Here is a 24,698-nt window from a genome sequence, read left to right on the forward strand (position 1 = left end):
ACACCGGGTTCTTTTTGACAATGATGTTGCAAAGAGACAAAACTGTTTTTTTTTCATGTAGTTCTTTAAAAGCTGCTGGTGGTGAGATGTTGTTGAGTCAGAGTAGAGAAAACCTTCACACATGCCATCCTCAGTGTTTACCCTGACATCAGAGCAATGCCAAAACAACAGTATTTCCTCGACAAGGTGAACAGCGCTATCATTAAAAATAGCACACGCATAACTTAGAGGGACTGAAAGATGAATCTCGGAGTCGTTTGTAAACGTGTCAGTGGTGAATAAAGACCCGTCTTTCCTGCAAAGTGTTGAGTCAGCAGAAAGCCCTCGACTGTGACTCGCACGCGGCGCCCATCTGTCACAGCGTCGCTGACAGTAACGGCGGTGCTTGGCTCGCCTCCACGAGAGGAGAGAAGAAGGACGCTGGGCCTCTTGTCTGTTTGCATAGAGCGCTGTCGTCTCTGCAGGTAGAAGCAGACAGAAAACATTTGACCCGAGTGTCCCGTTCAGCCATGCGGGAAACGGATGATGATACGAGGGGGCAGCAGCTATTTTGCACTTGCAGGATTTCAATCGTCCTCTTTGTCAACCTTGCGAGCCACTTTGTTCTCTGAGAACTTGGTCCAGGAAAGGCACTCTATATGCAGAGTAAGACTAAAGGCCTCGGTATGATTCAAAGTGAGGGGCCGATCACACCGAGAGGCTTCAAAAAAACGCACACGTGATGAACCAACATCCTCACGCAACGGTTCGTATGATATGAAAAGTATGAAAGTTGCTCCTCATTTTATGGCGTTTTTCTACGAAAGCCAGCAACACGTGTCAATTTCCACTCAAAATAAACTTTCGTCTTCACAGGAAACTGCTTAGTTTGGTTCAGGCAACCAAAACTAGTTGGTTAGGTTGAGGAAAAACTTGAGGGATACTTAGTTAGGTTTAAGAGAAGATTGTCGTCTGGGTTATTATAACTACGGAAGTGCAGCTACTGAAGTACGTGAGTTACGTGACAAAGACATCAACCCGTCCACCTCCCCTCCCTCCATTAATGCTTGTGCTTTTGCGGTCCTTGTTCTTTATTGATCATGATTACATGAAACTATCACAACATGACATATGAATTTGACCTTGACTCTCACATACGTCGTAGCTCTCGCACAGCCCAACGGCTAACTAACTAGCCAGTTAGCACTACCACATCTATGGTTCATCAACAAGGAGTCAGTGCTAAAGTGGTAAAGCCTCTCGCGTGGTTTGATTGGTTGTCTGGGCCAAGTGTGACATTAAACGAGCGGTGCGAATTTGCGAATATTAAAATGTTTTATGCGCGTCCAAAAAAAACGCCAGAAAAATCGGATGTGCAACGCAAGAATGGAGCGCACACCAGGAGCATCGTAGCTAAACAAGGGTTCAGTGGGCGACACGTTTCTAGCCACGCGTCTCAGTGTGATCGGGGGGCCTTAGCGCTTGCGTACGTGGCTCTTTTTTCAATCTTTGCACAGCAAATTTTGGCAAATTTTGCATACACAGCTGAGTGCAACACCATTAATATCATCGAGGAGAGACGAGGAAAACCCATTGACTTTAAGACGAGGGAACAGGAAGTGCAAAAGTGCCGACTCATTTCCAGGACTCATTCCTGCAGCACACTAAATGGGCATTACTTGGGGTGAAACTAAACAAATAGCATATGTATTGAACACCCTTTCACATATGTGGCTATATATTGAACTTCTGTCCAAGTTAATTATGCATCCAAGACGTTACCACACCGTAACGTGTCATATCTGCCCCTCTGTTACACATTAAGGTGGCTTTTTCCCCCTCGCTGCTTATCTGGAAAAGTGTTCCAATATTGGATCTGACCTGTGTGTCCCTCCCAGCCAGAGAGCAGATGGACGTGTTGGCAGAAGCTACTTTGCACTTTGCATGTTGTCAACGTTCTTCTTGTCAGCCATGTTTCTTTTTTTTTTTTTAGCCCTTTCACTTGTTTTCACCCTCATCTTCATTCTTCCCGTCTCTCTCCTCACCGCTGCACGACAGCTTCATCTATTACTCTGTCTGCTCACATCCTCACTGCTGAGATTACAAATGGCCCCAAATCAATTAGAGCCTTCGAGTTTGTGTTTGTGGATCAATCCCATTTTCTGCATTAGTTGATAGATGCTGTCGATGCTTCTCTCACATTTCTGGCTCATGTTATTATTTGTAAGAGTTTCATTGCACGCAGAAAGCCTAAATATGAATCCTGTGTTCTAAAGGGACAGAAAGCCTGACATGGATCAAGTGAAGGTTTTCTGATCCACGCTGATCTATAGGCGTGTTTCGCATTTAATTTAATTTAAATCAAAATTGTAAAGAAATGTTCTTGTTTGGTTTTATTTTAGGGCAAGTTTAACGTTTGTTTTAACCATGTATTGTGTAAAAGTTGTAGACAATCCTCCACACGTTGAAAGCTTCTTCTGGATCTTCTGATCCGTTGCTGCTGCTTCATTCCCACTTAGAGGAACAATCTGTTTACAATAGGCACGGGCGCTGCGCTGTATAGCATAGTATGGACTTTAAAAATAGCTAACACATTGGCTTCCAGTTTTAAATCACCTTGTTTCTGTACTTAAAACTCACAGTGAAGCAAGTACATCCCGCTGCCTCAGTATGCAAGATACAGTATATTTTATGTAGAATATTTCTCTCGGATGTTGGCCAAAGAAAGTGCTGTAAAGAGTTCACAATTTGCACTGTTATTTTGTTAAAGTCATGTAATGTCTCGTAAACTGTGACACCTTCCATCGAGCTGGTTCCGTATGAGTTTTGATGCACGCTGAACTTATCGGTCTGGTTTTCTCAGAGTATGACTTGCTGCTTGTAACCACCTGAGCTTGCTGACAGAAAGGATTTACTTTTATCTCGTCTCTCGTGTCTTATTTATTTGACTTCATTCAATTTCCATTCGCTTTTGTGCAGATAACAACACTTATGCTCAGCTCGGGGAGTGTCAACAGCCCTGAGGGGGGGCAGTCAGGAAATGACATGCAAAACATGCTCACACAAAATCCTATTCTCAAGACACCGCAAAAACACTTTTGTTTTTAGCTCGTGGCAAGCAGCAAGGCCACCGTCCTCCACTGGGGATGGAGCCCACACATGATGCCAGAGTCATTTGCAAACGTGCACACACGACTCTGACAGAGCAGAGGTAGAGCATTCGCTCAGAGGGGGGATAGAAAATGACCATTTCCAAGGCAGTAACTTAGCAACAGCATCTTGATTTAGAGCCTTTAATGTCCTAGCGTGGGTCTAGCTGTACCAGCTCCCATTGGGGAGCGCGGGGTGTGATGAGAGCAAAGTGGCCCTGATAACTATAGATGAATTAAAATGCAGGAAGTGAGCACGAAACGACAGATGACATTTTCAGCCAGTCATGCTTTCAGTGCTTTGCATGCTTTAACAGGCTAATTTGTACCTAAATTGTGTGATATAAGTTAACAGATCATTTAGATCTCTTACTGGCTAAGAAGTACCAAAGGAACTGTAGTCTGTGTGTCGGTGGGTAATTTAAAAGGGAGAGGGCATCCACAACCTCATAAATAATGCAGCTATTTGGGGAGAAAATGAGTGAAATCAGCTGCAGAGCTCGGCTCCACTGTCTCTCACTCATCGAACCTCCATCTGCAGGCGTCTCACGCTCTTATTCTACATGAATCTTCTTAAGGTAGCCAGACCATCATTCCTGCATCCAGAGCTATTATATGGCAGCAGACTAGTATCCATCAACCAGCAGAAACAAGCAAGCGGCTCCTTGGGAGCGCCTTGCATGTTCACGCCATGCTTATTGGTATTCATCTGATGACTGGTACTTGGCTCTATTGATGTATTTTTGGTGAGAGGAACACTGAGGTCATTTGTGAAAGGAAACGAAAAGGTCAAGCGGCCTTTTGCGCTCAAAAATGATGAATTCGGGACGAGAATTTCAAATAAACGAAGCAGCAAGGAGTTCTGCCAACATCCCGCCTTGTTGAATTTGAACGAATCACCCACTGGAGGAGTTTCAGCTGATACAGTGGGCAGCTCTGTGCGGCTGAAGGTTGAGACTTGTCCCTCAAGCTATCACACAACCATCTGTCATGTTTGTTTAAGCTCTGGATCCTTTAAAGTCGTGCAGTGAGGAAACCCCTCAAACCTTCTCAGTATTGAACTGTAAAAACATGTACATTCCCTTGTGTATGAATACAAATAAATAATAAAAGGTGTACATCTGACGTGCGTCTGGTCTGTTAAGTAGTTTAAATGCAGTTAAAGCTGCAATCGGGTTTACTCTGCTGTCAAAATACAACACCAATGCCAGCATTTGCACAATCAAATTTATTTCATACAAAGTTCCATCTGCTCCGCGCCGCACTTCACCACAATGAATCTTCAAATAACCTTGACGTTAAAAAAAAACAGTTGTTTTTTAATATGCCAGCTGACAAGCCTCTGGTGGATTCATGTAAAGTCTAATCAACATTCAGAGCTGGTGATGTGTGTACTTTTCTGCACAGCTACAGAGGCTTCGCTGCCACCAACGGAAAGAACGGCATGGTGGGAAATGTTCTGCCAATCATTGGAAAATTGCTGCAAACGTACTTGACCTGTGATTTAATTCAGATCGTTCACTTGAACGGCTTCAAAGAGGGACATCTCGCAAGAATATTCTGCAATTAATGACCAATTGTAACTTCAAGACTCTGGTCCTTATTCAGCGTCCTGGTTCTGTGGTCTGATGGGGCCGATGGACGGGGGCCGGTTGGTGAACGGGTGCCACTGGCCCTGAATACTGGGGTTGTCTGTGTGGAAGGGCTTGCGGATGCGGATGATGTCCAGACCGGACTGATTGGTCAGCTTGGTCAAAAGCTCCGAAATCTGCGGGGACGTTTTGCTCGTGATGAGTTCTTCCCTCACGTTGCCGTTTACTGCAGGAAGGGGGAAAAAAAAGAGGAAATAAAAAGATATGAGTGACTTTAAAAAAGGTCACACAGAGAAACCCGCCCAGTGGGAAACGTAACAGTGTCAACAAGAAAGTACCTCGAGGTCTCATAAGAAACAGTGTTATACTGCCCCCTACAGCATCTAGTAGCAAACATAACTCATGTAACTTTACTGCACTTCACTTTTCTTGTTATTTATTTAAATTATAGAGAAACCACAGAGTTTAAACTTTTCACACGCTTTACCAGAAAGCTAGATTATAATCCTGAACCCGACCTTTCGACTGAAAAATACGCCTTTGAAGTAGCATTTTAATTTTATTTTAGCAAATCCAAGGTATGTTTCTATTAGAACAATTTGCTTCAGAAGTCTGCTTACATTTTAGATCATATCAACAATAATGAAAAAAAGAAAATATTTTGTAATTGCTTTGTTTTTTTTAACAGGTCCCACAAAGAGCTGATATGTGACTTTAAATTATTGTGTAATTAATACTTAATTTGGTGCTAATTATAAGGAAAATTGGGAAAGTGATCTACAGGCAACCACACTCAATATAATTGGAGAACACAATTACAAATGGATATTTATTTGAGTTTAAAGGATCTCTGTATGTTTTTCCAGTTAAGATTTAAGCATTTCTTTAGAAGATGTTTCTCAGGAAACTCATATAACTTTATATAACTAAATAAAAGCATTATTCTATAAATAAAAACATGTGCTATGACGAGGAAAGAAATTGAGGATTAGTCAGACATCCTATAAAAACACAAAGTCATGAGCACTTACAGTATTCTGCAACTATTTTGGGTATCCTGCATGACTGAGGAGACACGTACACGACGGTTGCAGGGTTCTTCTTGGCATAATCCACCACTCCCTCTTCAATGAAGTCCCTGAAGAAGAACGGAAGAAGGTAATGATGCTGTGGTCGCTCTGTGTCACTATACAGGAGCGTCTTTTCTAATCAGCCAAAGAACATCTGATGTTGCCTTTCATTACTGGTCAAGGTGTAATATAACCAAATCCACCTCATTTCAGAACAAAATACTGGAGTACATTTAAAAAGCAGCTAGTTACTTAGCAGATAAAGATCAATAAATACAATTACAGATTAAATTACCCAACAGTATATAAAGTGGTTACAAATAGGGCTTCAACTAACATTATATCCATAACGTTTTCATTATTAATTAATCACATGATTATTTTCTAGATTAATTGCTTAATTTTTGGTAAATAAAATGTCAGAAAATAGTGAAAAATGCCTTGTTTTGTCTAAACCCTAAATGTATTCAGTTAAAGAGGATGTCAAACAGAGAATAGAAGGACTGCAAAACATAATATTCACTCTGAGATGTAACGTTAACGTTACTGGAGTAGAAGTACAACGTGGCACGAGAGGAAAATACTCAAGTAAAGTAAAAATATCCTACCTCAAATGTGTACTTAGTACTTAGTAAATGTACTTATTTAACGTTACATTCCACCACTGATTATACAACACTAATACAGTGATTATTTGTTTACAGCAGGGCTTAACTTAACTTGTAAAGACTATTATACTATATATTAATATATATTCATGTTAATTGTTGTTTACCTGACTCCCAACGAGCTCTGTGCGTTTTTAGAGAAGATGATAGAGACTCTCTTCAGCTGGCAGACGTACCGACCGACACCGTTCTGCAGAACGCTGCTCAGGAAGCGACTCGCTGTCCCTCTGGATGTCATCGTGTGAAAGTTAATTAATATATATATTTATATATATATATATATATACTATATTTTATGTAAAGTATTCTAAAACAGCCGCTGGGCACACATAAACGTTAGCTAGCAACAACATGCACAGAGGACGACTTGACGGGCATGTATGGGCTTTGGTCCGTCGATGAAATGTTCCGGAGTGCAACACATACCTGACACCACCGTTGAAGAAAATACAAATTAAACTTCTTCGGTTAGCACATGAAAATGTTTAATTCTAAATAACTAAAAGACTCACTTCACACGCTTATATTTACGTATAAACTTTTTGAAATGTAAAATTAAAATGTTAGCGAAAACATATAAACGCAGTTTAGCATATGTTTCACACGGACTTGTTTTGATAACGCACCAAAAAGCCCGGGTTAGAGGAGCATGGAGGAAAATGAGGGCAGAGACATCAGAGCCAGTAAGCTGCACTTTGTGTGTTTGTTCTTTAATTAAACGTAATGTATTTCTAGATAAGGCTTTCGTGCACATGCAGGCTAATTTTCTTGAACAGTCAATGTCCGTTTGATAAAAAAATAAACAAGATAACGGTTTTCTGCCTCACTGTCTTTGACTAAAACTAGCATAGGTCATCCATGAATGAACTCTGTAGCGTTGCTGTGTGTTACTTGATGTTTCTTCCCTCTTGTCGTGCCCGTCGCAGGTTCAATGAACTCACCAGATAACTAATGTGGAGGAGCTCGCTGCTGAGGGGGACCACCTGCCTCTTGCAGGTGGCAGCCCCGAGGTTTCTCCACCAAAGACACGTCCCATCCCTCTGTGTGAGACCTCTCACTCAGGGGCTCCTGCACAGGCCTCCCCGTGGTTTGGAGCTCCGGGGTGCAGGCTACTTCCTGGCACACGGTGGGACCAGGGCTTATAAGAAAGATGCAAAGTCTACTGTGGAGTTCCCTGTGAGCCCCGTCACAGTCACAGACATCAAACAGTACCTGCGCTCCAAAGACATTCCCTTCCACGATGGCTACAGCTGCCTCCACACCCCGAGCATCTTCGTGGAAGAGTCCGCCAGGAAGGACAGCTTCTCCCTGTTCGTCGACAAAACCACCGGACAGTTTTTGTGCAAAGACACGCTGGTGGAAGGGAGCTGGGAGGATCTCCAGGACTGCCTGGAGGTGATGCAGAAGGAGGAGCAGGACTTCCTCAGCCCCCGTGTGCTGCTGGGATACCCGGAGAGTGTGGAGGAGCAGGAGGAGAGGGAGAGGGAGCTGAGGGAGGTGCAGAGGATCTGGTCCAGCTCCGTGCCCTTCTCTGACCTGCCCGAGGACGAGGCTCTGCTGGTTAAGACCATGTTCCAGGTAACGTTGAGTGATTTACATCATTTAAATGAATATATTGTGTCTCATCTTTTTATATTTAAGACTTTGCATCTGTATTTCACACACACATCGATACACATCGATACAATAAAACATACTGACAAATGGTTAAAAATGTAAATTACAATAATTTGGATTTGTTTTCAGTTGCTAGGAGGCCTTTAGTATTTATACCATGGAAGTGAGTTATATGTTTAATGAATGACAGGTTAATCAAAAAGGAGTTTAATCGCCGTAAAACAACAACATCTCAAGACTATTTCCCCCACAGGATGATGAGCTTTATCAACGTTTTGTTTCAGATCACAAAGGTCTCAAATGCAACACTCAAGAGGTTTGGCGTGCGGCTCTTCAAGCCTACCAAGAGTCTGGTTTTCCCCTGGTTTGGTGGACCCGACTGCTCCCTAAAGGGGGTGAAGCTGCTCTCCGCCCAAAGCACAGACACCGACAGAGTTACCTACAATGAAGCTACAGTCCCAAAGTCTAATTCGTACTACAGCCTGTTTGGCCTCCCCCTGGTGGGCCGCATGGACGCGGAGGTGGTGCTGACCGGACACGAGCTGGACACTCTGGCTGTGAGCCAGGCCACAGGGCTCCCCAGCGTGGCTCTCCCACGCGGGGTCAGCTGCCTCCCGCCGATCCTGCTGCCTTACCTGGAACAGTTCAAGCGGGTGACGCTGTGGCTGGGAGACGACATTCGCTCCTGGGAGGCGTCGAAGATCTTCTCGCGCAAGCTGGGCCTGAGGCGCTGCTCGCTGGTGCGGCCCGGGGAGTACCGGCCGTGTCCCGTGGAGGCGCTGGCCCAGGGGAAGAACTTCGGCCACATCATCAAATCCTCCATCCCAGCGGCCCACAAGTCCATCGTTTCCTTCAAGCAGCTCAGAGAGGACGTGTACGGGGAGCTGGTGAACACGGAGCAGGTGGCCGGAGTGAAGTGGGGGAGGTTTCCGGAGCTCAACAGGATCCTGAAGGGACACCGCAAGGGGGAGCTGACTGTTTTCACAGGTAGGAGGCATGATGTCAGTCATTATGTTTCTCACATAATCATAATTTAAAATATAGTCCTGATCTTGTTGTACATTTAAGAACCACAGATTAGAAAGAACAGGACCCACAACATCCGCGCACACAGCAAATCACGCCATTATCAGTGTTATCTCCTCTTCCTCACCCTGTACAGTTTACAAACACACATGTATAGTGTATCTTAACATGCGTGTCTCTTTGTGCACCAGGTCCTACCGGCAGTGGGAAGACCACCTTTATCAGTGAGGTTGCCCTGGACCTCTGCATGCAGGGCGTCAACACGCTGTGGGGCAGCTTCGAGATCAACAACGTGCGACTGGCGAAGATCATGCTGACGCAGTTTGCCATGCAGAGGCTGGAGGAGAACCTGGAGCAGTACGACTTCTGGGCAGACAAGTTCGAAGAGCTGCCGCTCTACTTCATGACCTTCCACGGGCAGCAGAACATCAAGTGAGTCTGACCAAAGTCTGCATCATGTAACTGCTTTTCAGTGATTGAACATTAAGTAAGTCAAATAAGTAATATATGATATAAAAGCAGCATTTGTTTTATGAATCATTTTGATCTGTCCCCTCTCCAACCTTCTCTAAAGGACGGTGCTGGACACGATGCAGCATGCTGTCTACCTTTACGACATCAACCATGTGATCATCGACAACCTGCAGTTCATGATGGGGCAAGAAAACCTCTCAGTCGACAAGTGAGTAAGAGTTTCATTACGACAAAACGATAAACTCTCTCTCTCTCCAATATCGGTTTCTTCAAGCACAACACTTTTAAAGTTTTCCGTCACAAATGGGGAAATAAAAGATGTTCCACGTGTCCAGGTTTGCAGTCCAGGACCACATTATCGGAGCGTTCAGGAAGTTTGCCACCAACAGCAGCTGCCACGTCACTCTGGTCATCCACCCCCGGAAGGAGGAGGATGACCGAGAGCTGCAAACCGCCTCCATCTTTGGTTCAGCAAAGGTAACGCCTCACTTTTCTCTTTTAAACTAAACTGAGATGCAAAGTGGACAGTTTACACTTCCAACAGTGACGGATTCCATTTTCAACTTTTTCTTTTGTCATGTTTTAGTCAGAACTGTGTAGTTCATGAATAGAAATTAACTTTTAAACAATTTTATTTACATTTGAATACGCTTAATGTTTTAAAGAGGACAAAGAGAGCGCGGAACAAAACAAATGACGGAACAAAAATGAACAAATGAAAACATGGAAATGTAAAATTTGTGTTTATTTATCAAATTATGCATCAAACAAAGCTGAAAATTAAATAAAAGGTTGTATAATATGAAGGCACGGCACAAAAAAAATAGAAAATATGATAATACATACTTTATTGTTTCCAAAATTACATTTTAAAACGATTCTATCTTAATCCTTAGAAAATGAGATGCACTGCTGCAAATCCAACCCGACCAAACCTGGGCATTCAAAATAATATTCACATATTCATCTATAACATATTGAAGTATTTTTATCCTTTTCATCTTTTTTTTTGGCCTCCATTTTATTGATTTGCTTGGGTCTTGCTGTTTTTGTAGCTGGAGTAGCAGATCTTAACAAACAACTAAAGCAGCTCCACCTTTAACCCCTCGTAGGCCAGCCAAGAAGCCGACAACGTCCTGATTCTGCAGGAGAAGAAGGTGGTGACGTGTGCCGGCCGCAGGTCCCTGCAGGTCACCAAGAACCGCTTCGACGGAGACGTGGGCATCTTCCCTCTGGATTTCCTCAAGTCTTCGCTCACGTTCGCCGCTCCCGTCAAAGGGAAGCACAAGCTGAGGAAGGTCGCCACCAAGCCGGAGGGCGAGGAGGGCGAGGTGGAGGTGGAGGTGAAGGTGAAGAAGGAAGAAGTTAAAAAAGAGAAAGCAGCCAAAACGACAAAGACTCCACGAAATGTTAAGAAAGGAAGTGAAAGCATGGAGAAGTAACTATAATATAGTGTAATGGATCACATTTACATGTTAGACAGTTTTATGTCCGTAAAAGGTTCAACTGAGCTGAACATTTAGTACGTTGGAGCGATGCCAAATGATGTAATTCACAATGAAACAAATGGTTAATAATGCAGAATGGTTTGAGGTTACTAAAGGTGTATTTCATTTTGGACTGAAGTGCGGATGTTTCAACCAGAATGTGAATGATGGTTTAAGTGTTGGTACATATTAAGCTTTTCAATGCAGATACTTCTGAATATTATGACTGTAATTATTACAAATACTGCTAAACAAAAGAATACTGTGACACCAAGCGCTATGTTCAGTATTTCATGTTAAAACTCTATCACACGCTCACATTGTGTGCTCTCTACTGACGTTTTGTACAAAGGTGTTTTATTAAATGAGCTGCTTTTTTCAAAAAAAAATAAAAAGTGCTTGTCATGCAGCTTTTTGTCTGTGTTTTCTTATCTGTTCAACAGGGGGCAGTGTGTGCTTTATACATGACGGATATGAATCAACCTCCACAGTAAACATCACGTCCTTATTTACATTTGGCTGCATGTGTGTGTATTTCATTTAGCGTAGTCTTTTTGTCCCAGTTGTCTGTTTGAGAGATAATAACAAATAACACTAGTTCCCCTGTGAGATTGCTTTTCATATAAATCGTTCTGTTTAATTGGACATTTATAAGTACATGAGAGATCCTTGGCCTCATTTTGACCTCCAGCTGTGAGTGTTTCTACCTTTTTAACATAATTAATGATGATTAAGTGGTGTCCGATTACACTTTATGTTAAAAGGGTTCTTTAGGTTTTTCCTGCACTGAGCCATCTCCAGTGTCACATTACACAATCTATTATTTAGACTGAGTGACTTTTAATAAAAGCAAATGTGTTTCCAAACATCTTCACATGAATATTTCATTGCCTTGGCTGCACCGGTGTGGGGTTACGTGAAGAATCAGCAGCTTTCAGACTCTGCATTGTGCTGCACGGTGATCCACTGCAGGATGTGTTGATGCTCAAAGTGTCGTATTTCATCAACAGTCACTGCAAAGCCAAATAAAATTCAGATTTATGATCCAAAGGGAACGGTTCAGTGTGGGAATATGGTGGTGCCAGTGTGTTTGATATCAGGGCATTCGGTGATTTACAACCTTGGCGTTCACACAGTAGATGTAGTCTCACCCTTGGTCAGAAAATTAGGGAACTTTGCTCTTTGGAAATCTCATTAAGACTCTCTTGGACTCCTCTTGTCATACACACCAATATTGTGTGTTTGTATGTACAGTAAACATTGTCAGCCTTGTGATGGACAGTTAAAAACCCCCAAAAGATCAAAGTTGATGCAGCAGAACCAGAGATTGTACTCTTTATTCCATGCAATCTGTCTTGCGAAAACCTGTCGCCTACATTACCCACAATGCAACTTGACCGCCTATAGTTGGGTCAGAGATTTAGGTGTGTTATGCCAGTAACGGGGCTGAAGCTAAGATGAAGACAGCGGTCTGGTAAACACTTCTTTGTAACTCAACACTCACAGATTTGTTTTCAAACTGTAGTCTCAGACCCGACATTGACTCAAGTGACATCACTTGAGGCCATTTTACAAAAAACAACGATCTTATCGTACGTTAAGAAGCTATCATACGAACTGTTGTATGAGGATACATAGAAAGTACTCCCCAAGACCTGTGAGCAGACTTTTAATAGTTGGAGTACCCCTTTAATATAGTTCTTCCATTGTGGGCCTCAGTCTAGAGTTCACAGAGATCGGGGCCTCTCTGTCTGCCTCTGAGATCTCTGCTGGCTCCAGACTCACTTCACACACGGCATGTGGACCCCTGAGCTCCTTAGAATAGCCGTAGATATTGTTGTAAGCTGTGGGAGTAATGCCTGTGTATGTTTGATGAACGCAAATCACCGTGGATGAGGCAGCAGGAGGGAGACAGTTCCTGCACAGATGTGGTGATCGACAGGTTTCTGTTCCATCCTTTCGCTCTCATTTCTCCTCCGAGACTTCCTTTGCTGGTAAATGTTTTTCCTGTGGATGTTTTACTGCTGTGTGAGTACACAGTGCTTTCCTTAATGACTCCAGGCTGTGTGTGCTTGATGGGTCCGGGTGTCCTCTTCACTGTGTGGGTGTGGGATACGCCTGCTGAGGACTCTGAATGGGGCTCTTTGTGTTTTGAGGCATTACTTCGCCCAGATGATGGCGGCTCTGTCGCCTGCCAGCTCCTCAAAAGAGGGAAAAACACATAAAAAACTGGAGTGAATGAGTCTGCAGATGCCTACGCATGCACAGAGCTGTCCCAAATACTTATGCTCTGCAGCTTTCAGTCATACTCTACAGCATCCCTAAGCTTCATCTAAGGAAGTTTACAAAGATAAGTTATTTCTTATCCCAGAACAAATACCGGAATCTCTGTGTACGTCAGGTTGTTGTCTTTGATCAGAGCTTTGCATGTCTATTCAAATAGCTGCCATCTGGAGAGCATCAAACAACTTGAGTTACGCAGCTCTTAATCATGAAGGAAACAAATTGTGCAGAGACCAAAAGAATTCCAATCAAAACGCTACAAGATATGAGAGGATGCGAATGAAACGGGGCCAAGAAAAGATGTTTCAGCTGCAGATAAACCCTGTCTTCTTGTGAAGAATTTGACCTAAAATCCACTGAAAACAGAGCAATCAGATCAGAGTATTATAACTAAATCTACTTCATAAACTGATTCCACATACAAGGAAAAAACCCTCAGACATTATAATAGTCAGAGAAAAATGCACTGGACGCTCCGGCTGCTCCCAGCACTGCTGATGATGGGACGCATGGATACGTGACATGCATGCATAGCTCTCCGCCCATTAGCTGCCCCTCCATTACGCAAACTATTTCACCAAGTCTGGAGGTAATTTCAGGACCTTCAATCAGAGTTAATCTGCTGCGAGCTTTGGCTCTGCAAAGGGACTTTTACTCAACATTCCAGACAGGATCATTTTCAGAGTGTTTGGTCATGGTAGTGTGCTTCCTCTTGGACATGGTGGCAAGACAGTGTTATATTGATTAGAAGAGTAGGAAAAGCATCTTTATTCTTTAATACATGTAAAAGAATAGTTTGACGTTTGTGAAATGTGCTTAAACGGTTTCCTTCTGAGCGTTAGATGAGAGGATCGATAACTCTCTCATGTATGTACGGTAAATATGAAGCTACAGCCAGCAGCTTAGCTTAGCTTAGCACAAAGGCTGGAAATAGGAAAATTGTTTGATTTATACAAAAACCAAAGCGTGAAAACAAAACAAAGTTCAGATTTTTTGGGTGTTAATGGTCGGGACCGTTCTTGGCCGGATGCAGTGACTTCCTGAAATCAGGCTAGCTGTTTCCCCCTGCTTCCAGTCTTTATGCTAAGCTAAGCTAACCATCAGCTGGCTGTATCTTCTTATTTAGAGTGATATTGATATTTGTGTCTAATTCTCAACAACAAAAGCAAATAAACATTTCTATCTTTGAAACAGATTTATTATTTATAAACAATTTCTGTCTGGAGAGAGACAGGAAATATTCAAATGACACATAAACAAATATCATAGTTTTTAGATGCTGTCCCAAATCACTACTGGATGGTTGAGAGTTGCTTGATAAAGCCCAGCAGCTTTAAGAGCGAGTGAGAACATTACTTGACCCAGACTGACGTTAAAATAGAAATTATGACAGAGCATGCTGGGAGAACATTGAGTGCAGTGGAGCGCTACATCGAGTATGTAGAGCAGGTTCATCACCGCACTGTGTCTGTCACTTTAGGGTTTCTTCCTTTGACTTTCCTTCTCCTTCAAAGTGGGAAACTGGGACCCAGTACTTCTATCAGGATGATAACCAGCCTCAAATGTTCATAGATACCAACATCCCTCCATGTACACAAAGTGCATATTTGTTTCTCTGTGTATTTGCAGCCAGAGCACGCTGGTGTCCCATGTCGCTTGCAGACAGACCAGAGGCCGTTTCAGACTCAAAGCTGATTCAAGATGCCCCGTCCCACCCCCCCACCCCGTCCCCTTAATGTCGGGACATGAGGGGAGGGGGCGGCTCTGCCTCACTTCCTCACGTGCACGTGCACTGTGCACGTTTGACCCACATTACCCAACAGTATGCCTGCCTCTATATTAATAACCGTGTGCACATCCTCCCCTCTCACCAGGAGGAAGCTTGTGTTTCAGCACATTTTGTGAAACTTAGAGGCTATCGCTGCGCTACATTTTCATTATTGCCAACAGATGTCGTGAAAAGACCAAAACATTTTTTATTTTGTTTTAATCCTCTGTGCCGTAGAGCTACATTGTTGTCTAAAAACTATTACGAACACATCAGTGGACCACACGGATGCACTGGGTGACATTTTTCTTCATTACACTGAACACACTCACACTGTAGTTTAAAGTCTAAAGTGTCTGTAATCAATTCAATAATCACTCAGTGTGTCATTTTTATACATGTGTGACTTAAAGGGCATTTAGTGGCTTTGAACTGTAAAGACCTTTGCGAGTGTCACAAAAGTGCAGCTGATTGTTCTCAGTGTGAGCTGGACTCCTCTGAGAATACCTGCAGTGCTTTAGGTCTCTGTGGTCGGCCGGTATGGTTCAATCATCTAAAGGTAAACCAGGATGTTTTGGCTTTTGGTGCACTCATATTGAGCTGCAGCTGCATCCTTGCAGCTGCCGTTTCTCTCCTGGTTAACGTGGCCGTATGAGTCCTCCTCAGTCACTCTGAGCCATGCGGAGGATACTGAACTGTCATGTAGCATTAGCAACGGGCCTTTAGCTGACCGTCCACCCCCCAGTGACAGAGTTTTAATCTAAAACACCTTCCGTGTCAGTGTGCTCTGCGTTCTGAACGCGACAGGGAAACCTTTTTGTGAGTGTCAGGAGCTTATGCAACCACGAGATCCGGCCAAAGAAAGCGCCGAGGGGCCTAATCTGCCCTGGCACCGTGGGTGTGGAGGCTGTTCAAGAGCCCCGAGGGGACCGGAGAGGGTGCACCGTCACACTCTGTTGTTCTGGATGCTGGAAAAATCCTAGAGGCTAAAAGAGGGGGCAGGTGTGGGTGACGATAAAGAGTCTGATTACAGCTGTAGGAGTGATGAGTGTGTGGTCAGGAAAGTGGAGACTGAGGTGGAGGGAGTAGTGGAGGAATCTGTCAAACGGGGCTTTGAGGGGGCAGCCACCTCTGTTTTTAATGAGTTGAGGGCCTCATTCCTCGTCAGCGAAGTGGTCAGAATTGGCGTCCTAAGCCGGGGAGAAGTGGGGCCCCTGGCAGGGCTCCAGCACCTCACACCAGACTTTCCTTTTAATTCACTCTGAAAGACAGAGAAAAGTGAGATGGAGACAGCTTTGCCCAGCCAGCCAGGCATACTCCACGGCCCTCGCCAAAGAAAATGCCCATTCAGTCTCAAATTAGCCGTCCGCATGGCCGCCTTCAAAGGAGGCCCCTCTCTGCCTAATCTCCTCAGACTGTGTGCACACACACTGACCGTCTGCTTCACGAGAGCAGAAAAAAAAAACAGAGCCAGTGGTCGCCCAGTGCAGCAGTTAATTAAAGCATTATCGGCACGAACATGGTCAGTTAAGCTGATTATCTAACGGCGATACACATAAGATAGAGCCAAGCACACGGCGCTGATGCTGAATGTGATCGTTTCAAGGCCGTTTTCTATCGGCTGTGAGACCGTGTGGGTCAACAAAAGAGCATGAAATTATTGCATATTTTAATTAAGCTCCTCGATTACAAAAAGGACAACGTTTTAAAAAAAAAAAAAATGGGGATCGAAGAGCTATTCAATAAATGACAAAAACAATTCCCCCTGGCACAGTGAACCCGATTAGATGGCTGAGGGAGTCTTTGGCACCTCGCAGCTCTGGACAATAACGAAAAAAGAAGCTGAATTATTGCAGAAAATACACAGTGCGAACATGGAGCCATGCCAGAAATGTTAATATTCATATCAAGTGACATTTTCTGTTTATAAATGTGAAGCTTTATTTAACCGAACCTGCAGAAATACTTCACTCATTCACATCCGTCTCTTAGTGAAGACAACAAGGGACACGTGTGGCCCGTTACTCCTTTGTTATTGCAACACATATGGAAATATGATTCATAATGATCGACTTGTTCTTGACGAGGAGAAGCTTAAATACCATATGCTCCGTTCAGCTGAGGGACAAACCCTTTAATGAGACAATATGGACTCTGCAGCTGCAATGGAAATACGGTTAATAGCTGCTGTTAATCAAAGCTATCATTGAATCACCTTTCAGACATTTCCTGTGCTCTCTCTTCCATGCTGTGTTATTTTTCAACAGTCTCATGATAATTCCACATAGATTATCCATCTGTTCTCAAAATATGTATAATAACAACAGCAGCAGCAGGTGTTCTTGAGTCAGAACATAGTCTGAGCTGATCTTTCTGTTCGTCTTCTTCTAAATTGTAACTTTAAAAAACTCTGTTGAACAACAAAATGATTGTCACTTCTATCACTCCACATAAAAGTATCTGTTTTTGTTTCGATACTTTATCTGCTGGTGTTCATATTGTTACAACCTTTTCATTTACTGCTGAGTCACGGAGCGTGGAGGCAGGTCAGAGAGCACCGAACACACGATGCAGCGTTTTTGTTTTTGTGCTCTCCCAGCAGCAGATCAGGGTAAACCAGTGCGTTTGGGTTCAGGTGTCAGCAGGTCATTCCCCCTGTTCCCCTGGTTGACACTCATGCAATTTGCTTTATTTAAAGGATTTATTTAAAGACATATTCCTCCTCTTACCTGTAGCGCTATTAATCATTCTACATTGTTGTGGTGTGAGTTGTCGAGTGTTGGAGATGACAGCCGTTGCAAGATATCTCCAAAATATAGGCAACTTACACTAAAACAATCTAGATTGATAGCAGCACCACAGGTAAGAGGAAGAATATGTATTTTAGATTTTGGGGTGAGATTTTCGGTGCGAGTGCCTGCTTGCATCAGTTTTATTGTTTTTCTAACTACAAGCATAAAAATGTTGAGAAAACACTGCTGAATAACTCAAGGAAAGAAGAGATCCGTGCACAAAGACACACAAGCTAAGGGAGCTTGGTGTGTAGCTCGCTCAACAGAAAATACTGCACATCGTATAACTCAACTGCAAAGTGCTCAAACGGGAATATCAGCAAAGTACATGATTCCCATCATAGTGCACCTGGGAAAACCTTAAAAAATGTGTTTTCCTGGCTTCCACTGCACGTGTCTAATGTATCATAATAACAGGAAGTATTTCAGTGTCACATTCAGGAAATAGACCCTCAAATAGAAGAGATTTATGAGTGAGCAGCACTGACCGACTACTTTTTCACCAATTATCTCCATCCGGCATGTTTATGAATAAAATGAGCTCACGGTGGACACGGAGGGGAAGGTCATTATCAGCCAATGCAACATAATTGCAGATACGCTGGCTGCTTTGGGCAACGATAGGCATCGTGGGGACGCTGAGCTCCGGCTCCAGCCAGGAGCAGCAGAGAACGAGAGGGAACACAACGTCTCCGCAACGTGCTCGACAGGCGAAGGGCAGACTCAGAGGTTTGGATTTGGGAGTCATTATCAACAGACACGCTACATTCATCCCACACACAATTATCAATTACTCTAACAATTCTTCTCATATTCTCTAGTGGCCGGATAAGTGCAGGACAATTTTCCCGCCGTTCCCATCAGGCCTGATTGCTGGAGCTCCACCAGCTTCACGAAGCCGCCCAGCTCACTAAATCCAATTTCCTCGCAAATGGAGTTCAGCTCTTTGGAAATTGAGGAAAACTTAGGAAATGTGGAAAAAAACACATGCAGGAATGTGTTTTTTGCTAGCGGCTGTTTTGCACGCAGTTTATTTCCTGGGTTTTTCAAGAGTCGGCATAGATTGACGTGTTAATCCATCTTTAGGCAACACTAACATTTTCCAGATGTTTTTCTCCTTTCTTTTTTTGTGTTCATTGCATTAATAAAACTTTTATTTACAATGACCCTAATCTTCTGAGTTTAAATGATGTGTTTTATTTGTTTAGACAGTTTGTTTTACAGCTGTGGCTTTTATTTTACTAGATTTCACTTTATGTGCTTTTAATCGCCTGTTTTTAGCCGCATGCTAGCGTCCTCGGCCCAGACTAAAACATCTCGACAAGTGTTAAATTGAATGGCCGGGACATTCTGTACACACATTCATGCTCCTCAGAGGATGAACTGTCAGAACTTTGATAACCCCATTCCCTCTCATTTCTCCAATAATTAGTTAATACCCAAATACCTAAAAGAACTATCACTATTTAGCAAAGGTTAGCACGATAGCACACTTAACTCAGATAGTGAACATTGTAAATATACTTGATTAACATCAGTAAGCCAGCATTGTCATTGTGGGATAGATTTAATAATAGCAAGTATGAAGGACCGGAGGGCCAACTCTAAGAATGCCGAGCAAACAGGGAATTTTATTAATTATTAGTACGCTTCTTATCTCATTTTCTTGCCCATGTGGAGAAAAAAAAAAGCATGCTGACACTCACCACAGATTAAAATCTCTCAGTGGGACTATGTTTAGCCTTGTTTTGATCCTCTGGAGCAGAAAGGCTTGCCTGAGAGGGTTGAGGTTAGTCAGGTATGACCTCTTTCTACATATTTAGAATACAGAGCAGAGAACTGGTTGTTCTGGGACCAGCTGGGAATCCAGGGTACTTTTATCTTCATCACACTCCGATGTAGTCTAGGCTGTAATCCCTTTACAACCTAACCACACGGGTTCTAAATGATTGTATAACCATTAGTGGACACTGATCAATAGAGTATATATATATAGATCTAATTGGTTACAGGTGATTTCACAGGTGCATTCTGGGTGCAGGTGATTGATAATTGAGCTTGAACTATAATAGTCCCTACTGTCTTTTGGCTTTAGGGCAGATTGTGAGCAAAAGTGTGCCACTAGTGTTTATAGGTTAAAGGCGTGTCTGTGTGTGTGTGTGTGTGAGAGAGAGAGAGAGAGAGAGAGAGAGAGAGAGAGAGAGAGAGAGAGAGAGAAAGAGAGAGAGAAGTCCAGGTGAGTCAAGCACATCCCACACAGGACAACACCGGAAATTATAACGTTGGCATTCAAAATAAAAGCATGCTATTTTGGGTCATCATGTTATCTTTGTTCAGCTTTGTTGCCGTTGCTTTTGATTGTATGTATATTTACTTCTCCATTTCTATTTCAACTGTGTGTTACATTGAGGGCAACAAAAAACCCAGAGTCAAATCTATTGTTTGTGCTCACATACTTTGCCAATGAAGCAGATTCTGACTCATACTTGAGGGAGGGGACAGTGAGGTTATCTTACTTTGAAATCCATAACCGGAAGTAGACGTTATTCCTCTCGGTAGCTTTGCCTCTGGTCGCTAAACACGAGCGCCTCTCCAGCTCCACCGCACAACAACAAACGCGCTTTCTGCGGCAGGAAGAGAAGCAACAGAGAGAAAGAAATACATTTTAAAACATGTCGTTTTGTTAAAAGCCACGTTGTTAAAGTCACGAGTTTGGGGATAAGACGGTTTTTAAAGAGGACGAAGAAGAAGAAGAAGAAGACGCATCCAGATTTGCTCTGCAGACTTTGTGGAGCAGGGACGTGAACGGTAAGTTACCAGGTTTATGTATTTATTGTTTTATTCATTTAAATGTATAATGTTAGGAGTTAAGGAAACGAGTTGTATCCTACACTTGTATCCTGTTGCATTTAGGTTCACGGACACCTGAAAGTAATAAATAAAACTCTGCACAGGGAAGGTTACATTAATCATTCAGGGATCTCCCTTTTAGATAAAAACACATTATCTGTAAATCACAGAGGCAATTACGAGTAGTCTTTAAGATCTGTAACCCCTTTAAAAAAATGGTTTCAAATGTACAAAGTCTCCTTGAGGTCTTTGTGGTCCTCTCTGGTCCCCTTGATAAGGTCTTTGTGGTCCTCTCTGGTCTCCTTGAGGTCTTTGTGGTCCTCTCTGGTCCCCTTGAGGTCTTTGTGGTCCCCTTGAGGTCTTTGTGGTCCTCTCTGGTCCCCATGTTATCAGCGTGTGCAGGTTGACCGGGTTCAGACATAACAAAGTAACTCTTACAAGTATACACACAGACACTCATTTCCTGCTCAGACTTCAGCTCCATTTCTGATCAAGAATCAACAATTTCCTTGTCATTGCACCCTGAATCCTATCTCCTTAAAACAAATCTCATTTATTTTATCTTCTTTATTAGAAGTAGAGGCCTGGACAATTCTCTTTGCTCCTCATGTTGTCCCATTTGTAAAGTCTATGGGACATTAGGAGACTAGATATTTGTATTATCAAAAGTATTTAATTTGTTTTTAACGACGTCTCTTTGCATTCACACTTAAAGTCCCCATATTCACTATTATTCTGCAGGTCTAGCACAGTTAGTTCAGAAATGGAAATCCTAAAACTCTTTTGGGACTTGAAAACTAGGTCTAAATACCAAAACAGGGTTTACATTGTAGCCATTTTGGCAAGTAAGACACAGCATTTAAACATCTCTGGGGTGCAAGAGCTCACCAAAATCCTCCGTCTTCAGATTTTACATCCCAGAGACGAACCCGAAAACAATCCGGGGTCTATTTCCTAGCTTGTGTGTAAGACAGAGTGGTTTACGAGTGTTGGCTGACCTGCCTTTGGGGCGCAGCAATAACAAATGTGAATTCTTAAAATGAATGGCATTCCCCCGTCTGTCTGCGGACACTTCTGGCTCCACACAGAGGAACTTCTCACGGTGACCACAACTCCACAGTTTGGGTTTTAACAAGAATATGATGATTCAGTTTCTTGCACACAAAAGTTTGCTTGTTGGTAAATTGGATTTCTCTAAAGAGGGCTTCATGGTCTGTAGTGTGTTCATACCATATATACAGTATATGTATGCTTATTTAAGTAATGAGAATAAAAAAAAGCACCTCGTCTGTTTATCGAGCACAGCTGCCTCATTTGTAAACAAACGAGATGATGACACGACGAAGAAGAACAAACAAACTGAAGAGCAGAGCGACTCTCCGAGCTCCGGCCTTCAATCCACTAAACTTCACAGGAGATATATATATATATATGTATATATGTATATATAAATATAAATGTTCCTCAGCATTAACACGCTCAGAGGTCCAGTGCTTACCTCAGCAGGCTTGAAGAAGGGGGATCAGACAGTTGGAGGCCACGGCTTTATTTGCATTGATAATGTCTCCAGTGATTTTTATAAGCTCGTGGCAACCTTCCCTCAAACATCCTCAGAGGAACTGCTCCGTCAGCGCATCGGGGCGTTAGCGTCTGTGTGGAGCTCTTCCAACTTCTGGATTTCTGCATGACAGGAATATGATGACTCTGCATATTTTAGGATCGGGTTTTTAAATCCAGTTTTTATTTATGAATGCAGCGTTCTTTGATCCCTTGTTGAATCTATTCATGTAGTTTGTTTGGGGAGGAGACAATTTCTTAGTTAAATACATATAGAGGTTTGGTCGTGAATCCAAAATGATGCAGTACTTTTTTCAATACCACAGTCTGTGAACATTGTTTTTAACTCTTTTATTCATTTGGCAAAATGTATCAAGTAAATAGATAACTTAAAACAATAGTCTCAAGAAGAGAAGAATTCGACAAAGCATCCGATGCAGCTTTAGATTCTCGACACTTTGTTATTTTTTAAGTCGTTATAATAAACTTATAATAATAAACGTAGTATTTAAAGGTCTCAGGAGACAGTGTTCAGTTTGTCTGTTCTGGGCTTCCGTAGAAACACGGTGGCCGGTTCTGCAAAAAAACCTGCTCCGTATCTAGATATAAACGTCTCACTCTAAACTAACAAAAACACATTCTTATTCTTACTTAATAATGGTATATTCCAAGACTGACATTTAAAGGACTCCAAGTATAATACTCTTTGTAAAACAGAGATAAATTATTCAAAAAGAGATTTGTTGAACTTCAAAAGTTACAGATTTCTAAACCACAACGGATTATGTGTTGGCTTTAAAGTATTACTCTGGTTTGGTGCAACCTCTTGAAGTTAGATGGATGATCTAATGATGGCCACATGGCTAAAGAGAAGTCAAACAGACAGGTTTCAAACCCCCCCCCCCCAGATTAACTCAACAAACAAAGGCGAATGGAGAAATTATGACCCAAACTGTCAGTTGTAAACATCCATCACCTGCCTGCTCTCACCTTTTACCTACTGCATAGTCCTGTTTGCACTCACGTTTCCTGTGCTCTACCTCCTAATACTATGCTTTAGATCATCTAATCAGATTTATTTGGCGAGTTTAGAACCTGTTTGATCATCCTAAAGTTCGTTGTTGCAAGGCTCCTAAATCTTGGCAGTTACCCTGCTGATAGAAATGATGGCCAAAACAGAAAACAAGTTTAAATTGTCTTTTAATACAGATGTTAATCTCTCCATCTTTGACCACCAGCTTCTTGCTCACTTCCTCTTTCTATATATTCCCGTTTGTGTTCCTTCATCAGCATCATAACCAGCTGTCTGCGTTGTTTTTCATGTCCACGCTGGCTGACATCAGAACGCTTCCTGTTGTAGAAGTGTGTGGCTTCTAATGCGAGGTGGCAGATCTGTTCACACCGCCCTGGCTTTGAGGAATAAATCTCTAATCATCAGAACATCCTCCGAGGTAGCAGCGCGTCACCTTTCATGTGATACCAAGAGGTTAACTATAGTGTGTTCATGGGTGTGTGGCCTTAATCTTTTAATTATTTATTCGTTGGAACACACCTTGTTGGTTTCTGGTTTGACTTTGTGAGATTAGGGAGACGTGGATGAGGTCTTTATTCGTCTAAACGCCTCTGTTTCATAATAATGTGTTTTTCTGTCGCGCTGCCCTTGAGCCGTTTAAACCGGAGGTGAAGTCCCTCCGTTCTTTGCGTTACGACAAACGGCCCCGCTGAAGAACAAATAGAAAGAGGGGAAACTTTAGAAGACAAGACAACAATGGGAACAAAGTGGGAGGTGTTCTGCTGTCGGGCAACATGAAGACTGTGTTGTGTTTCTGCTTTTCCTCGGGGACCGGCATGTCAAACCCAATGCTGCTTCAGTATCGTGTGGGTTTCTATGTTTACGTAGTTTTCTATTGTGTTGGATTTACTCTCCTGTCGCTGGTCGCTGGCCGCTGGCCGCTGGCTGTAATTAGTGATGTTGCACAGTTTCCCACACCGCAGTGTTTAAGGCTCCAATAATAACAACACTGTGACTCTCTGTGTGGCTTTTCAAACAATGAGCCGTGACACTAAATAGGCCTCGGGGTCATTATGTCTGCACAGGACAGAAGAAGGAATACATCACCACCGTATCTCTACATCTCATTCTGCTGAAGACTCGCTGTGTGTCTCGTGGTGTAGTTAAGGATCTGCTGCTACACTAAAACTCAGACAACATGCTGAATCCACAACATGCAGTATGTTGACAAAACAAAGCCAGCGCAGTTGGCCTTAACCGTCACTCCTTCACTCCGTCACTCCTTCATTCCTTCATTCCTTCATTCCTCCTCCTTCAGAGGAAATAGATTTTCATCTTTCATCTTTTCAGTTTCTTTTACCCTGTGTGTAAAAC

At 42.8% G+C, this 24,698-nt stretch overlaps 2 protein-coding genes across 2 annotated transcripts; one reads left to right on the top strand and one right to left on the bottom strand.

Moving 5' to 3' along the window:
* Window positions 1-4,351: 4,351 nt before the first annotated feature.
* Window positions 4,352-6,841, bottom strand: mrpl43 (mitochondrial ribosomal protein L43). The gene is made up of 3 exons (XM_079183237.1): window positions 6,566-6,841; window positions 5,752-5,858; window positions 4,352-4,946 (listed from the first exon to the last, which is right to left on the bottom strand). The coding sequence occupies exons 1-3, from the start codon at window positions 6,694-6,696 to the stop codon at window positions 4,729-4,731; spliced, it is 456 nt and encodes a 151-aa protein (XP_079039363.1). The 5' UTR covers window positions 6,697-6,841; the 3' UTR covers window positions 4,352-4,728.
* A 243-nt stretch (window positions 6,842-7,084) lies between these two features.
* twnk (twinkle mtDNA helicase) lies at window positions 7,085-11,391 on the top strand. Its single transcript, XM_079183116.1, has 7 exons — window positions 7,085-7,141; window positions 7,385-8,036; window positions 8,360-9,062; window positions 9,293-9,533; window positions 9,676-9,783; window positions 9,911-10,052; window positions 10,688-11,391. Exons 2-7 carry the CDS (start codon window positions 7,410-7,412, stop codon window positions 11,015-11,017), a joined length of 2,151 nt encoding a protein of 716 aa, XP_079039242.1. The 5' UTR covers window positions 7,085-7,141; window positions 7,385-7,409; the 3' UTR covers window positions 11,018-11,391.
* The last annotated feature ends 13,307 nt before the right edge of the window (window positions 11,392-24,698 follow it).

Source organism: Pholis gunnellus (genome assembly GCF_910591455.1).
Source record: "Pholis gunnellus genome assembly, chromosome: 21".
NCBI lineage: Eukaryota > Metazoa > Chordata > Actinopteri > Perciformes > Pholidae > Pholis > Pholis gunnellus.

Bases quoted from the DNA above. Each gene is read 5' to 3' on its own strand.
- mrpl43 (XM_079183237.1), bottom strand. From the start codon at position 6,696: ATGACATCCAGAGGGACAGCGAGTCGCTTCCTGAGCAGCGTTCTGCAG. The intron at 5,859-6,565 runs GTAAACAACAAT...GTTCTTCTTCAG, and splicing joins CAGAGCTCGTTGGGAGTCAG to GGACTTCATTGAAGAGGGAG. The intron at 4,947-5,751 runs GTAAGTGCTCAT...CCCTTCCTGCAG, and splicing joins CAAAATAGTTGCAGAATACT to TAAACGGCAACGTGAGGGAA.
- twnk (XM_079183116.1), top strand. From the start codon at position 7,410: ATGTGGAGGAGCTCGCTGCTGAGGGGGACCACCTGCCTCTTGCAGGTG. The intron at 9,534-9,675 runs GTGAGTCTGACC...CCTTCTCTAAAG, and splicing joins CACGGGCAGCAGAACATCAA to GACGGTGCTGGACACGATGC. The intron at 10,053-10,687 runs GTAACGCCTCAC...AACCCCTCGTAG, and splicing joins CCATCTTTGGTTCAGCAAAG to GCCAGCCAAGAAGCCGACAA.